This window comes from Bos indicus, chromosome X, assembly GCF_029378745.1.
Source record: "Bos indicus isolate NIAB-ARS_2022 breed Sahiwal x Tharparkar chromosome X, NIAB-ARS_B.indTharparkar_mat_pri_1.0, whole genome shotgun sequence".
NCBI classification, from domain to species: Eukaryota; Metazoa; Chordata; class Mammalia; order Artiodactyla; family Bovidae; genus Bos; species Bos indicus.
This window is the reverse complement of record NC_091789.1, coordinates 98887156-98902073: the sequence shown is the minus strand read 5'-3', so window position 1 is coordinate 98902073 and position 14918 is coordinate 98887156. Positions and strand designations below refer to the sequence as shown.

Sequence of the window (14918 nt, the reverse complement as noted above, 5' to 3'; positions counted from 1 at the left end):
CCAGAATTGTCTCTCTGAAGACCTAGCTACAGAGATTTTGTGGTGTCTCCTGGTGTTAGAACATGTATGTTTTGATGGATAAAACAATGAGCTCAGGTCCATGTGGCTCAGAGTATGATTTTTCTCATTGGTTTCTGTATTAGTGGGGGATTGAAGAGAAGCAAAGGTGGGAGGTGAACCTGTCTACGTATCATGCTCAGCAATCTATTGTAGCAAAGCTCAGCTGCAAAGTACCCACACAGTACTTTTACCTTATTCTTATATATTCTTTCTCTTCCCTTCTCCAGTGCGAGTTATATCACTGGGTGGATCTGTTGGACCGCTTCGATGGGATTCTGGCAGATGCTGGACAGACAGTGGAGAACATGTCATGGATGCTCGTGTGTGATAGGCCGGAAAAAGAACAACTGAAAATGCTTCTCTTGGCTGTGTTGAACTTCACAGCCTTACTCATTGAGTACAGCTTTTCCCGGCATCTGTATAGTTCCATAGAGGTAGGAGAGGTTTAAGCCTATATAGTCTGTTCTTTACTAGAATTCTTCATGTCCATAATAGTGAAATTGTTATTTCTTTCTGATGATTCTTTCCTTTTCTTTATAAAGTTCTGGGGTGTTCAACATCAAAGACAATGGTAAGATGTTTCTTGGCTAAAGAAACCCTTCACAGTGTTGATGAGAAGGTTCTTTGCTGTCACATTCACCTCATCTTTTAAGATTAAAGAAATTAATAAGAATGTAAAACATGTATTGAAGTATTCTTGGGAATTTTCAGAAATTGATTTTTGTCCCAAGTTATCAGAGCAGCCCCAGATTACTTTAATATGACATAATTTGATTACCTTGACACATCACTGGACTTGGTGCTCTTCTAAGCTTTAGTGTGCTGCTTTTCAGTCTCTTCTCCCCTCTCCCCAAAATGTATGCTAAAAGCATGCTATGTATTCTTAGAAGAGTATAGTGGGCATGGGAAGTAGTGAACTTTTGAATTCGTTAGGAATCAGTATAAGAAGCAGTTCTCTTCTTTTAGCCTACCTTCAGAGTTTTTATCACTATTGATTTAGTGCCCTGTTGTTTGTTGTGTTACTTTTCCTGTCTTCATTAAAGAACCAGAATCAGAACAAACAGGTAGAAAGTAAATGGTGTAAGAAGAGAAATGAACTGAACTAAAGATAGCACCTGAGCAATCTGTTGAAGATAAAATAAATAAGTTGCAAAAGGAAATCCATAGCTTTCTGGATAATCAGCAGTCAGAAATACTTTGGTTCATTTCCAGCTAAATTACATACTGACTTTAACACTAACCAAATGTTTCAGTATATTGGCGAATTTTTATTGTATTAAAAAGCAAAAATAGTTACTCGGGTTATTGTTAAATACACTGTAACAGTTTTAAGTACCACCGACTGTTGTTATTTTTAGTTTCTATATAAAGAACCCTATATTTTATCTAATTCCAATTTTTGTTGTAAAGGATACAAAAGGAGCAAAAATTATCTTACTCTACTTTTAGTCTAGTTGGAGAGTTAATGTTTTGAGTTCTGCTGTATTAAAATACCACATTTGTCTCTTGTCATTGGTTTCTTGCTGTGGAGATGCCTATGTAATTTTGAACTACTGTTTACATTTTTTAAACTTAAATTGGACTTTCATGCTGCCAGATTGTAAGCTTCTTGAGCATAAGATTGCATGTTGCTGCTACTGCTAAGTCGCTTCAGTCATGTCCGACTCTGTGCGACCCCATAGACAGCAGCCCACCAGGCTCCCCCGTCCCTGGGATTCTCCAGGCAAGAATACTGGAGTGGGTTGCCATTTCCTTCTCCAATGCATGAAAGTGAAAAGTGAAAGTGAAGTCACTGAGTCGTGTCCGACTCTTAGCGACCCCATGGACTGCAGCCTACCAGGCTTCTCCGTCCATGGGATTTTCCAGGCAAGAGTATTGGAGTGGGGTGCCATCACCTTCTCCATAGATTGCATATTATAGGTGCTCAAATATTTACACATCTTTTTATATTGTTAAACTTCTTGATAGCTTTGTAATTATTGATAAATCTATTACTCTGTTGGCATTTCAAGTTTTCAAAGTCACCTTTTTGTCCCCTGTAGCACTTGACAACTTTATTGGCTTCTTCTGATATGCAAGTGGTGCTGGCAGTCCTCAACCTTCTGTATGTGTTTAGCAAAAGATCAAATTATATCACACGTCTTGGATCTGACAAGAGAACCCCACTGCTAACCCGGCTGCAGCATTTGGCAGAGGTGAGTCATGGGTGAAGAGTCAAAAGAGCACAAAATTTGGACCCTATTATTCCTTTTCACAGGTGTTTCTTGCAGTGTCAAAATGAATAGGAATCCCTAAGTTAACTTTACTGGCCTAATTGAGTAGGACTATTGGGGACCATTTAGAAGCTAAGTTCCCCCCAAAATCCTAGGAAGTATTCTCAATTTTATGAAGTAATTTTGAGGAATTTCATGGATCTCTGTTCAAAACGAGAATCTCTCTTTATTCAAAAGTGCCACTTACCTTATGGAAAGACAGTTTAGAATCAGATTTTACCTGGAAGGACATACTGGCTGCAAAAATCTGGATTTTGAGTCCTGGACTATGTACCTTATTAGTTCTGATAGCAGTTTTTTCATCTGAGAATTTAGTTATATCTACCTTAAGAGTATTTTCAGAATAAAATAAAATGTAGGGTTCTTAGTGCTATCATGTGGTGGTAGTAATTGTTATTGAAGCCAAAAAAACACTCATGTTAAAAGTTCAGCTTAGTCAAACTGTTGTCTACTATTCCTAGAGACAAATTGATAATACGTAACTAAGATTTGAGAGAGAGAACCATTGCTAGAAAGGTTTCTTCGAAGAAAATTGATAGGGCTAACTTTTTATTAATAAAAGCAGAATAGAAATAGTTACCTCACAAGTCATAAAACTCGAGTTTCAGGCTAATTTTAAGTGTGGTTACTTAAAAATCATTTTTGCATGATTATAAATATAACACATAAAAATTCTAGGATATATAGGAAACTATAAAAAAAAAATCACCAGTTATTCATCTAGATGTAGCATCCCTTAAAATTTGAGCATATTTTGGATTTGCAAATATGAGATTTTTTTTAACCATTTCTCATTGAAGTTTTTTGGTGACTCAGTTAACTCAGTTGATGTGAGCCAGTTGTTAATATGCACAGATATTACTGAACTAAAAATGTAGCAGAAGTACTCCAAGAAGTCTTGAATCTGTTAAAAGCCAGTTGGTTTGGTTTTTGTGATGGTCTGGGACACTGGTTCTTAGACTTGGCCATACATGAGAAAGAATTGATTTATTAAAGAATAGGTTAGGGCCTGGTAATGTGCATTGCTAACAAGTTTCCAGGTGAGGCTACTGGTCCAAGGATTATTCTTTGAAAACATTGGTCTAGTCTATCCTATTGGGCAAAGGTACGGAATCTTACCAGATTCTTATAGTTCCATCCCAAAGGCATCAAGACCTTTTCCCCTGATGTCTGAATACATACCCATTCTTTAGCAAATCCTATCTAGTGAAGTAGTATCAAATATGCTATGTGTTCTTAATTGCCAGGATCTCATGGAGACTCTGGTAGGTGAGGACAGTGAGATTCAGAAGTTACATTACTTTTAGGAAAAGCCTATGAACTTTTAGCCTCTGATAAAGTGTGAGATGTGGTATCTGCTCTTTCCAGTGTTGATTATGGTTTTTATCCCAAACTTGGGTGTCAGCCTGAACCTGGCTCCTTGAATCCACATCCACATCTTCCACTTGATAACATTCAAGAAGTATATGACTAATCCTGTGCTGGATCTAGTGTAAAGCTTGTTCTTTTTAAAAAAAACGAAAGCTCACATAGTAGTTGAGAAAGTGATATATATGCATAATTAAAAGGACAAAGAACTAGTTATTGTGAGTAGTACTGATAAGTACCCTGTAATCTTAAACATTCCATAGATTTATCTTGGTGGCATATATTTTTTTCATAATAAAATTATGTGCTCAGTATTTTAACATTTTGGAAATATACAGAAGAAAATTTATAATGATGTATGTATCTGCTCATCATTTTGGTACATTTTCTTAGTCTTCAGGCATATTTCGTTACATATCTGAATGCATATATGTAACTTTATATCCTGCTTTATTTACTTAATGTACTAGCATCCAGTGTTTTCCCATATTAACTTTACATAATTTTGTGAGAAATGTTTCTTTATATTTAATAATGATAACATCTCAGAAATGTCACAACATCACAGACTTTCATGAATCAAGTTTGGCTTGACATGGTCTTTTAAGAATCCCAGATTACTACAACTTTCTTGTTGTTGGTGCTTGAGCCTTATTAGATCACAAAATATAGGAAGATTTGTGGATGACCGTAATAGAACTATTCTAAAACAGGTGGTTGTGACAACAGAAGAAACAGAAGGAAAGTAATTGTGAAGATGTATAGCTCTTACCTGAAGGATCCCATGGACGGAGGAGCCTGGTAGGCTGCAGTCCATGGGGTCGCTAGGAATCAGATATGACTGAGCAACTTCATTTTCACTTTTCACTTTCATGCATTGGAGAAGGAAATGGCAACCTGCTCCAGTGTTCTTGCCAGGAGAATCTCAGGGACGGTGGAGCCTGATGGGCTGCCGTCTGTGGGGTCGCACAAAGTCGGATACGACTGATGCGACTTAGCAGCAGTAGCAGCAGCATAGCTTTTCAAGCTTATTCTGTCTTGCAAATTCAGATCGTTGGTTTGACTTACCTGTTACCCTTAAGTACCATCAAGTGTCTATATATCCCTTATCCTCACAGTTTTCAGCAAATTCTTATTTTTTCAATGGAAGTCTGGGGAATCATGAAGAAAATATTGAAAATGGAATGAGGAAGTACTTTTCCTATTGGGTATTAGCCTTTTTTTATAAAGCTAAAAGGAATTAGCTGACAGAATGTGGTCCACTGGAGAAGGGAATGGCAAACCACTTCAGTATTCTTGCCTTGAGAACCCCATGAACAGTATGAAAAGGCAAAATGATAGGATACTGAAAGAGGAACTCCCCAGGTCAGTAGGGGCCCAATATGCTACTGGAGATCAGTGGAGAAATAATTCCAGAGAGAATGAAGGGATGGAGCCAAAGCAAAAACAATACCCAGTTGTGGATGTGACTGGTGATAGAAGCAAGGTCCGATGCTGTAAAGAGCAGTATTGCATAGGAACCTGGAATGTCAGGTCCATGAATCAAGGCAAATTGGAAATGGTCAAACAGGAGATGGCAAGAGTGAACATCGACATTCTAGGAATCAGCGAACTAAATCGACTGGAATGGGTGAATTTAACTCAGATGACCATTATATGTAATACTGCGGGCAGGAATCCCTCAGAAGAAATGGAGTGGCCATCATGGTCAACAAAAGAGTCCGAAATGCAGTACTTGGATGCAATCTCAAAAACGACAGAATGATCTCTGTTCATTTCCAAGGCAGACCATTCACTATCACAGTAATCCAAGTCTATGCCTCAACCAGTAATGCTGAAGAAGCTGAAGTTGAATGGTTCTGTGAAGACCTACAAGATCTTTTAGAACTAACACCCAAAAAAGATGTCCTTTTTATTATAGGGGACTGGAATGCAAAAGTAGGAAGTCAAGAAACACCTGGAGTAACAGGCAAATTTGGCCTTGGAGTACGCAATGAGGCAGGGCAAAGGCTAACAGAGTTTTGCCAAGAGAACACACTGGTCATAGCAAACACCCTCTTCCAACAGCATAAGAGAAGACTCTACACATGGACATCACCAGATGGTCAATACTGAAATCAGACTGATTATATTCTTTGCCGCCAAAGATGGAGAAGCTCTATACCGTCAACAAAAACAAGACCGGGAGCTGACTGTGGCTCAGATCATGAACTCCTTATTGCCAAATTCATACTTAAATTGAAGAAAGTAGGGAAAACCACTAGACCATTCAGGTATGACCTAAATCAAATCTCTTATGATTATGCAGTAGAAGTGAGAAATAGATTTAAGGGCCTAGATCTGATAGATAGAATGCCTGATGAACTATGGACTGAGGTTCGTGACATTGTACAGGAGACAGGGATCAAGACCATCGCCATGGAAAAGAAATGCAAAAAAGCAAAATGGCTGTCTGGGCAGGCCTTACAAATAGCTGTGAAAAGAAGAGAAGTGAAAAGCAAAGGAGAAAAGGAAAGATATAAGCGTCTGAATGCAGAGTTCCAAAGAATAGCAAGAAGAGATAAGAAAGCCTTCCTCGGTGATCAATGCAAAGAAATAGAGGAAAACAATAGAATGGGAAAGACTAGAGATCTCTTCAAGAAAATTAGAGATACCAAAAGAACATTACATGAAAAAATGGGCTCGATAAAGGACAGAAATGGTATGGACCTAACAGAAGCAGTAGATATTAAGAAGAGGTGGCAGGAATACACAGAACTGTGGAAAAAAGATCTTCACGACCAAGATAATCATGATGGTGTGATCACTCACCTAGAGCCAGACATCCTGGAATATGAAGTCAAGTGGGCCTTAGAAAGCATCACTACAAACAAAGCTAGTGGAGGTGATGGGATTCCAGGTGAGCTATTTCAAATCCTGAAAGATGATGCTGTGAAAGTGCTGCATTCAACATGCCAGCAAATTTGGAAAATTCAGCGCTGGCCACAGGACTGGAAAAGGTTAGTTTTCATTCCAATCCCAAAGAGAGGCAATGCCAAAGAATGCTCAAACTACTGCACAATTGCACTCATTTCACACGCTAGTAAAGTAATGCTCAAAATTCTCCAAGCCAGGCTTCAGCAGTTCGTGAACCGTGAACTTCCAGATGTTCAAGCTGGTTTTAGAAAAGGCAGAGGAACCAGAGATCAAATTGCCAACATCCGCTGCATCATCGAAAAAGCAAGAGAGTTCCCGAAAAACATCTATTTCTGCTTTATTGAATATGCCAAAGCATTGACTGTGTGGATCACAATAAACTGTGGAAAATTCTCAAAGAGGTGGGAATACCAGACCACCTGACCTGCATCTTGAGAAACCTGTATGTAGGTGAGGAAGCAACAGTTAGAACTGGGCATGGAACAACAGACTGGTTCCAAATAGGAAAAGGAGTACGTCAAGGCTGTATATTGTCACCCTGCTTATTTAACTTATATGCAGAGTACGTCATGAGAAATGCTGGGCTGGAAGAAGCACAAGCTGGAATCAAGATTGCCAGGAGAAATATCAATAACCTCAGATATGCAGATGACACCACCCTTATGGCAGAAAGTGAAGAGGAACTCAAAAGCCTCTTGATGAGAGTGAAAGAGGAGAGTGAAAAAGTTGGCTTAAAGCTCAACATTCAGAAAACTAAGATCATAGCATCTGGTCCCATCACTTCATGGGAAGTAGATGCGGAAACAGTGGAAACAGTGTCAGACTTTATTTTTGGGGGGCTCCAAAATCACTGCAGATGGTGATTACAGCCATGAAATTAAAAGATGCTTACTCCTTGGAAGGAAAGTTATGACCAACCTAGATAGCATTGAAAAGCAGAGACATTCTTTGCCAACAAAGTTCCGTCTAGTCAAGGCTATGGTTTTTCCAGTGGTCATGTATGGGTGTGAGAGTTGGACTGTGAAGAAAGCTGAGCACCTAAGAATTGATGCTTTTGAACTGTGGTGTTGGAGAAGACTCTTGAGAGTCCCTTGGACTGCAAGGAGATCCAACCAGTCCATTCTGAAGGAGATCAGCCCTGGGATTTCTTTGGAAGGAATGATGCTAAAGCTGAAACTCCAGTACTTTGGCCACCTCATGTGAAGAGTTAACTCATTGGAAAAGACTCTGATGCTGGGAGGGATTGGGGGCAGGAGGAGAAGGGGACGAGAGAGGATGAGATGGCTGGATGGCATCACTGACTGGATGGACGTGAGTCTGAGTGAAGTCCGAGAGTTGGTGATGGACAGGGAGGCCTGGTGTGCTGCAGTTCATGGGGTTGTAAAGAGTCGGACACGACTGAGCAACTGAATGAACTGAAACAGAGTTAAAGTTGTGTAGTAACAATAGTGGAAAGTTTCCAGAAATAGATGTAACGTGTAAGAATTACTAAGTTTAACCATTTCTGGCTTTTGATATAAAGTGAGACGTGGAACTGTTCCTTTTACTTGAATACTTAGAGGCCATTGTAGGTTTTCTGATTGGCCTAATTACGATATTGTTGTATCTCAGGGAATAGAGAAGCCTGAGGAGAGGGATAGAGGTGCCAGTCAGAACACACATTTTTTTCCATTAAATTTTCCATCTTGCAAGGGTGTGATTGATGGCACCCCAAAACTGACAGTTGTAATAGCAACTATCACTGATCATAGATCATCATAACAAATGTAATGATGAAAAAGTTTGAAATATTGCAAGAATTACAAAATGAGACACAGAGACATGAAGTGATCAAATGTTGGGAAGATGAAGAATAAGATGAGAGAGCAAGAACAAAGTCCAAATTTGCTTTAACTGATTCTGTTTTTCTATTTTGTTTCATTTATCTCTGCTCCAGTTTTACTATTTCCTTCTTTCTGTTTGTTTTGGGTTTAGTTTGCTGGACTGTTAGGATACTGATTTGAAATTTTTCTTTCTTATCAATAAATGGTGGCAATGAACAACTGTAAATTTCCCTCTGTATACTGCTTTATCACATAAGGTATAGCCCATGAGTTTTGATATGAAATGTTTTCATTTTCATTAATCTCAAGGAATATTCTAGTTTCCCTTTTGATTTCTTCTTTTACCCATTGTTTCTTAAGAGTATATTGTTTAGTTTCCATGTGTTTGTGAATTTTCCAGATTTCCTTCTGTTACAGATTTCTAATTTCTTTCCATTGTCACTGGATATGATACTTTGTATGATTTTATTTTATTTTTTTTAAGTTTCTTAGTTTGTATTGTGGCCTAACCTATGGTCTGTGTGAGAGACTATTAATTATTTGTACTTCAGAAGAATGTATATTCTGCTGTTTGTTAGGCAGATTGTTCCATATATATATGTGTGTGTGTGTGTGTGTATATCTGTTAGGTCTAGTTGATTTAATGTTCAAGTCTTATATTTCTTTGTCTTATCTTTTGTCTAGTTATTTATGTATTCCCTGTGTATTACAACTAACATCTTCATTAATGAATTGTTCAAATTAGTACCAACTTAGTTTTGAGAGTAGACAAAAAGTTTCCTCCTGTATAGTACTTTCTTTTTTTTTTTTTTTTTTATTTATTTATTTTTTTAAATTTAATTTTATTTTTAAACTTTACATAATTGTATAGTACTTTCCTCTCACTTTATGTTGTTGTTACAGATTACATCTTTATATATTATGTGTCTATCAACATAGATGTAGAATTTACTTTTTTATAGTTATAAAACACACAGAACAAAAAGGAATTACAAACCAAAAATAATTATGCATTTTATACTTACCTGTGAAATTAATTTAGTGGTGTTCTTAATTTCTTCATATGGAGTCAGGTTACTATGGCATATCCTTTCGTATCTGCTCTTTTAGCATTTCTTATAGGCAGGTCTACTAGCAACAATCTGTCAGCTTTTATCTGAGGAAATACTAATTGTGTAAGATATAGAATTCTAATTAGCAGTTACTTTCTTTCAGCATTTTGAATGTGTTTTCCCACTTCATTCTGGCCCCTGTGGTTTCTGATGAGAAATCAGCTGTGAGGATCCCTTGTATATCACAAATCACATCTTGCTTGCTGCCTTCAAGATTATTCTGTCTTGGTCTTTGAAATTTTGATTATGTCTTTTTGTGAATTTGTGTATTTTTATCCTATTGAAATTCATTGAGCTTCTTGGGTTTGTAGATTCATGCCTATTGTCAAATTTGAGATGTTTTGGCTATTATTTCTTTAAATAATCTCTTTGCCTTTCTCTCTTCTCCTTGGACTCCCATTTTGTTTATGTTGGTATACTTGATGAAGTCCCACAGAACTCTTAACCTTCATTTACTTTTTTCTGTCTGCTCTTCAGACTGGATAATCTCAATAGACCTATCTTCAAGCTCATTGATTTTTTTTCCACCTTCCAATATTTATTTTCAAATAAATTTGTCAGAATTTTTACAAAAGTATTCAGTTCAGTTCAGTCGCTCAGTCGTGTCCGACTCTTTGTGACCCCATGAACCGCAGCACGCCAGGCCTCCCTGTCCATCACCAACTCCTGGAGTTCACCCAAACCCATGTCCATTGAGTCGTTGATGCCATCCAACCATCTCATCCTCTGTCGTCCCCTTCTCCTCCTGCCGTCAATCTTTCCCAGCATCAGGGTCTTTTCAAATGAGATTGGCGCAAAAGTAATTGTTGTTTGAGACCGTGAATTTTAAATCATTATAACTAGTCTCAAACACATCTTTGTTAATCAAAATGGGAACTATTACAATCAACATATTTTTGCCAATAAGAAATAAGTTTGTTTATTCCTGTGGCATAAACATCCAAAAAATGTGTGTGTTTTTTTTCATCCAAAAAACAATGTTTTGTTTTGTTTTGTTTTTTTTAATTTTTGTTCAGCTCATGAGGCACCCACTTAGTGAGTTTTGTCACCTCTCCAGTTTGCTTCAAATGCTGAATGACCGTCGAATGGTCAGTGTTTTCTTTGTCAGCTTCTCGTGTAGTTGTAAGAGGATCAATTTCAATGATTGCTCTCAGTCGGTTGTTGTCAACTTCCAATGGCTGTCCACTGCAATCCTAATCTTCAAGGCTCTTGTCCTCTTTGCAGAACTTCTTGAACCACCACTACACTGTACGTTCCCTAGCAGTTCCTGGGCCAAATGCATTGTCAATGTTGAGAGTTGTTTCTGCCGCCTTACAACTAACTCATTTTGAATGCAAATAAGAAAATCACTCAAATCTGCTTTTTGTCTAAAATCATTTCTGTAGTCCAAAATAAATATAAAATAAACAGCAGGAAATAAATCATTAGCAAAAAAAGTATAAAGCTAGAAAAGCACATTAAAATGATGTATAACATAACATTTATTTTAGAATGTATTCTGATATCAAACAGCAGATTTTAGCAATGCAGAGACCGCAATTACATTTGCATCAAACTAATAATACATGTTCAGTGTTGAAAATTAAGAACTCAAAAGAAAATTATAAAGAAGAAAATAACAGTAATCCTCAGCTCTCACCATGTAGATAATAAAAGTAACATTGTGTTTCATGTGCTGCTTTTCCCAATATGTAACCTATGGTGAATATTTTCCCACAGTGTTAAGATTTTTAAAGATTGGACAACAGTCTTAGTTTCCAAGCCACTCTCGTGGTCCTCCATTGGTGCCCTCTTTTGCTGCCTCCAAGTGTTGGAGTGGCTTAGTGCTTCACCCCAGATTCTGTCTCTTATCCATCTATATTCTGCCGATGTGATCTTACCCAGTTTCATGGTTTTAAGGACCATTAACTTCCCCCAAATTACGTGATTTCTTTGAACCTCTAACTTGTATATTTACTGCCTTCTAAACATCTCTACTGGATATCAATTGTAATGTGTACAAAATCAAACATATGACCACCTTTCACATGTCTTTCCCCAGTACTCAATCCATTTCAGATACCTGGCACCCTTGCTTTCCTAGACAGTGCCAGGCACATTCTTGCTCCAAGGCCTCTGTGCAGCTATGTCCCCAACTGTCTCTGTGTCTTGCTCCCTCATCTTCTTTTAAGTCTTAAAAACCACCATCTCAGTGAAGTCTTCCTACCATCCTGTTTTAAAATCAGAACACCTTCCATATTCTCTATTACAGTTTGCTTCATTTTCTCTGTAGCACATATTACCATCTAACATTATATATTTTTAAGTTCATTTATTCATTCTCCTTGCTTAAATCTGCTGTTGAACCACTTCAGTGAATTTTTCATTTGTTACTGTGCTTTAGCTACAGAATTTCTGTTTACTTCCTTTTTTTAAAACAACTTCTAATTGGCGGTCTTTATTTGATGAGATATCATTCTCATGGTTTCCTTTGGTTCTTTGTGTAGGATTTGGTTTAGCTCTTTAAGAATATTTAAAATAGATGATTTAAAGTCTTTGCCTAAATCCAATGACTAAACTTCTTCAGGAATTAATTCTACTAATTTTTTCCAGTTTTGTGGGGATATATAAACCCCAATGAACTTTTTGGATAACCCAATGATTGAAATAAAGTATTGTGTAACTTTAAGGTATACAACATGATGATTTGTTACACTTGTATATTGCAAAGTGATTCCCACAGTAGGATTTATTAACATCTCCATCCCCTCACATAATTGCCATTTCCTTTTTTGTAGTGAGAACATTTAAGATTTATTCTTTTAGCAACTTTAAAGTATATAGTACAGTATTGTTACCTATAATCACTATGCTATAGGTTAGATCCCCTGATGTTTTTCATTATATAATTGGAAGTTTGTGCAATTTGACCAACATCTCCCCTTTTCCCCCAGTCCCTAGCAACCACCATTCTAAGCTCTTTGTGGTCAGCTTTTGTAGATTCCATGTATAAGTGATACCATACAGTAGCTGTCTGTCTCTGATTTACTTCACTTATTAGAATGCCCTCAAGGTCCATCCATGTTTGTCTTAAAAGGTGAGATTTCCTTGTTTCTCATGGCTGAGAAATGAGGTGTTCTCATTTTGTGTGTGTGTGTGTGTATATATATTTTTTACATACATGTATTTTACACACACACATATTTTTGTACACACATATGGCACATCTTTATCCATTCATCCATAGATGGGCACATATATAGTTTCCATACCTTAGCTAGTGTGAACAATTGTGCAATAAAAATTGGAGTGAAGATATCTCTTTTTCCTGATTTCCTTTCCTTTGGATAGAGCCAGAACTAGAATTGCTGGATCATAATAGTTCTGTTTTTAATTTTTTGAGGAACTGCTGTACTGTTTTCTGTAGAGGTTAGTTGTTGTAGTTGTTCAGTGGCTAAGTCGTTTCCAGTCTCTGTGATGACATGGACTGCTAGATAGATAGATGGATGGATAGATAGAGCCTATACCAATTTATATTCCCACCAACAGTGCACAAGCATCCTCTTTTCTCCAAATACTTGCCAGTACTTGTTATCTCTTGTCTTCGTGAAAATAGCCAGTCTCTGAGGTGTGAAGCGATATATCACTGTGGTTATAATTTGCATTTCCCTGATGACTAGTGATATTTAGCACCATTTCATGTAACTGCTGGCCATTTGTCTATTGTCTTTGGAAAAAACATCTGTTTAATTCCTGTGTCCATTTTATTTACTTATTTTTTAAAGGGATGAAGATAAATTTTATTTTTTAAAACAACTATTACAATAGAGGAAAAGAGACCACAGTATAGAAGTGGGCTCAATTCTGAATCCAGGATGGGTATTTGCAGCCAAGGAGCAGGGTTGGGGTGGGGACAGTGGGTGGAAAATTATTAAGAGGAAATATCAGGGGTAGGGGAGATTCTGGTTCCCCTGACTTAACTGGTTTCTTGCTGAAACTAGATTCTACAGGGAAGGACCCAGAAAAGCCCAAATTTGAGGACTCGCTGAGAAAATTGCTCACAGGAGCCTGAGCAAATTTGGGTCAAAGAGAGAGTTTTTGTCAAGATCCAGGATCTGAGTTCAGGGAAGGAAGTGAGGGAGTGTAGGGAATTTAATGGTAGTCCCCAAAATGATACGCCCATGCCCTAAAACCCCAGAACCTCTGACTATGAAAGAAGAGTCTTTGCAGATGTAATTAAGAATCTTAAAATCATCCTGGATTATCTGAGGGAACTTAAATCCAATAACAAGCATCCTTCTAAGAGACAAAAGAGAAGGAAACGCAGACACACAAGGAGAAGTCCATGTGAAGACAGAGGCAACTCTGCCCATTTTAAGATCAGATGGTTGGTTTTTGTTACTGTTACTCAATTGTATGAGTTTTTTATATTTTGGATAGTAATTTCTTTTCAGATAAAATGGTCTGCAAATATTTTCTCCTGTTGTGCAGATTATCTATTCAATTTGATTATTTCTTTTGCTATGCTAAAATGTTTTAGTTTGATTCAGTCTCCTTTATTTTTGCCTTTGTTGCTTTTGGTGTCATGTCCAAAAAACTGTCACCAAAACCAGTGTCAGGGTGCTTTTACTCATGTTTTCTTTTAGGAACTTTATGGTTTCAGGTCTTATGCTAAAATCTTTAATTCATTTCAGGTTAATTTTTTGAGTGGTATAAGATAGGGGTCCAACTTCATTTTTTTTTTTCCTGTATGTTAGTTTTTTTCCTGTATGTTAGTTTTCTCAGCACCATTTTTTGAAGAGACTATACTTTCCCATTGATTATTGGCTCCCTTTGAAATATTATTTGACTGTGTATGTGAGGATTTATTTCTCTGTTCTTGATTATGTTCCATTGGGCTTTGTGTGTTTTTTAGGCTAATACCATACTGTTGATTACTATAGCTTTGTAATGGTATTTGAAATCAGGAAGTACAATATCTAGCTTTGTTCTGTCTCAGGATTGCTTTAGTTATTTGGGGTCTTCTGTGTTCCATATAAATTTGAGGATTGTTTTTCCTGTTTCTAGGGAAATTGTCATTGGAATTTTGAAAGTAATTAAAATTTATAGATTACTCTCAGTACTACGGACATTTTGACAATACTAATTTTTCTAGTCCATGAACATGGGATATTTGTCTCTTCTTTAATCCCTTTCATCGGTGTTTTGTAGTTTTCAGTGTACAGATTTTACCTCCTTGGTAAAATTTATTTCTAAGTATTTTACTTTCTTATGGTATTGTAAATGGGATTGTTCTATTTCTTTTTCAGATAGTGTATGGAAATATAACTGATTTCTATATGTTAATTTTGTATCCTGCAACTTTACTGAATTTATTAATTTTAAGT

The 14918-nt window shown here is 37.0% G+C and overlaps 1 protein-coding gene across 14 annotated transcripts in view; it reads left to right on the top strand.

Moving 5' to 3' along the window:
* HUWE1 (HECT, UBA and WWE domain containing E3 ubiquitin protein ligase 1) overlaps nucleotides 1-14918 on the top strand; it is a 157328-nt gene that overhangs the window by 44887 nt on the left and 97523 nt on the right. For all 14 annotated transcript variants that reach the window (XM_070784000.1, XM_019955614.2, XM_019955622.2 and 11 more), the window contains 2 exons: nucleotides 288-494; nucleotides 2103-2255. In XM_070784000.1, coding sequence (XP_070640101.1) covers nucleotides 288-494; nucleotides 2103-2255 — 360 coding nt within the window. The remainder of the gene's footprint in view (nucleotides 1-287; nucleotides 495-2102; nucleotides 2256-14918) is intronic.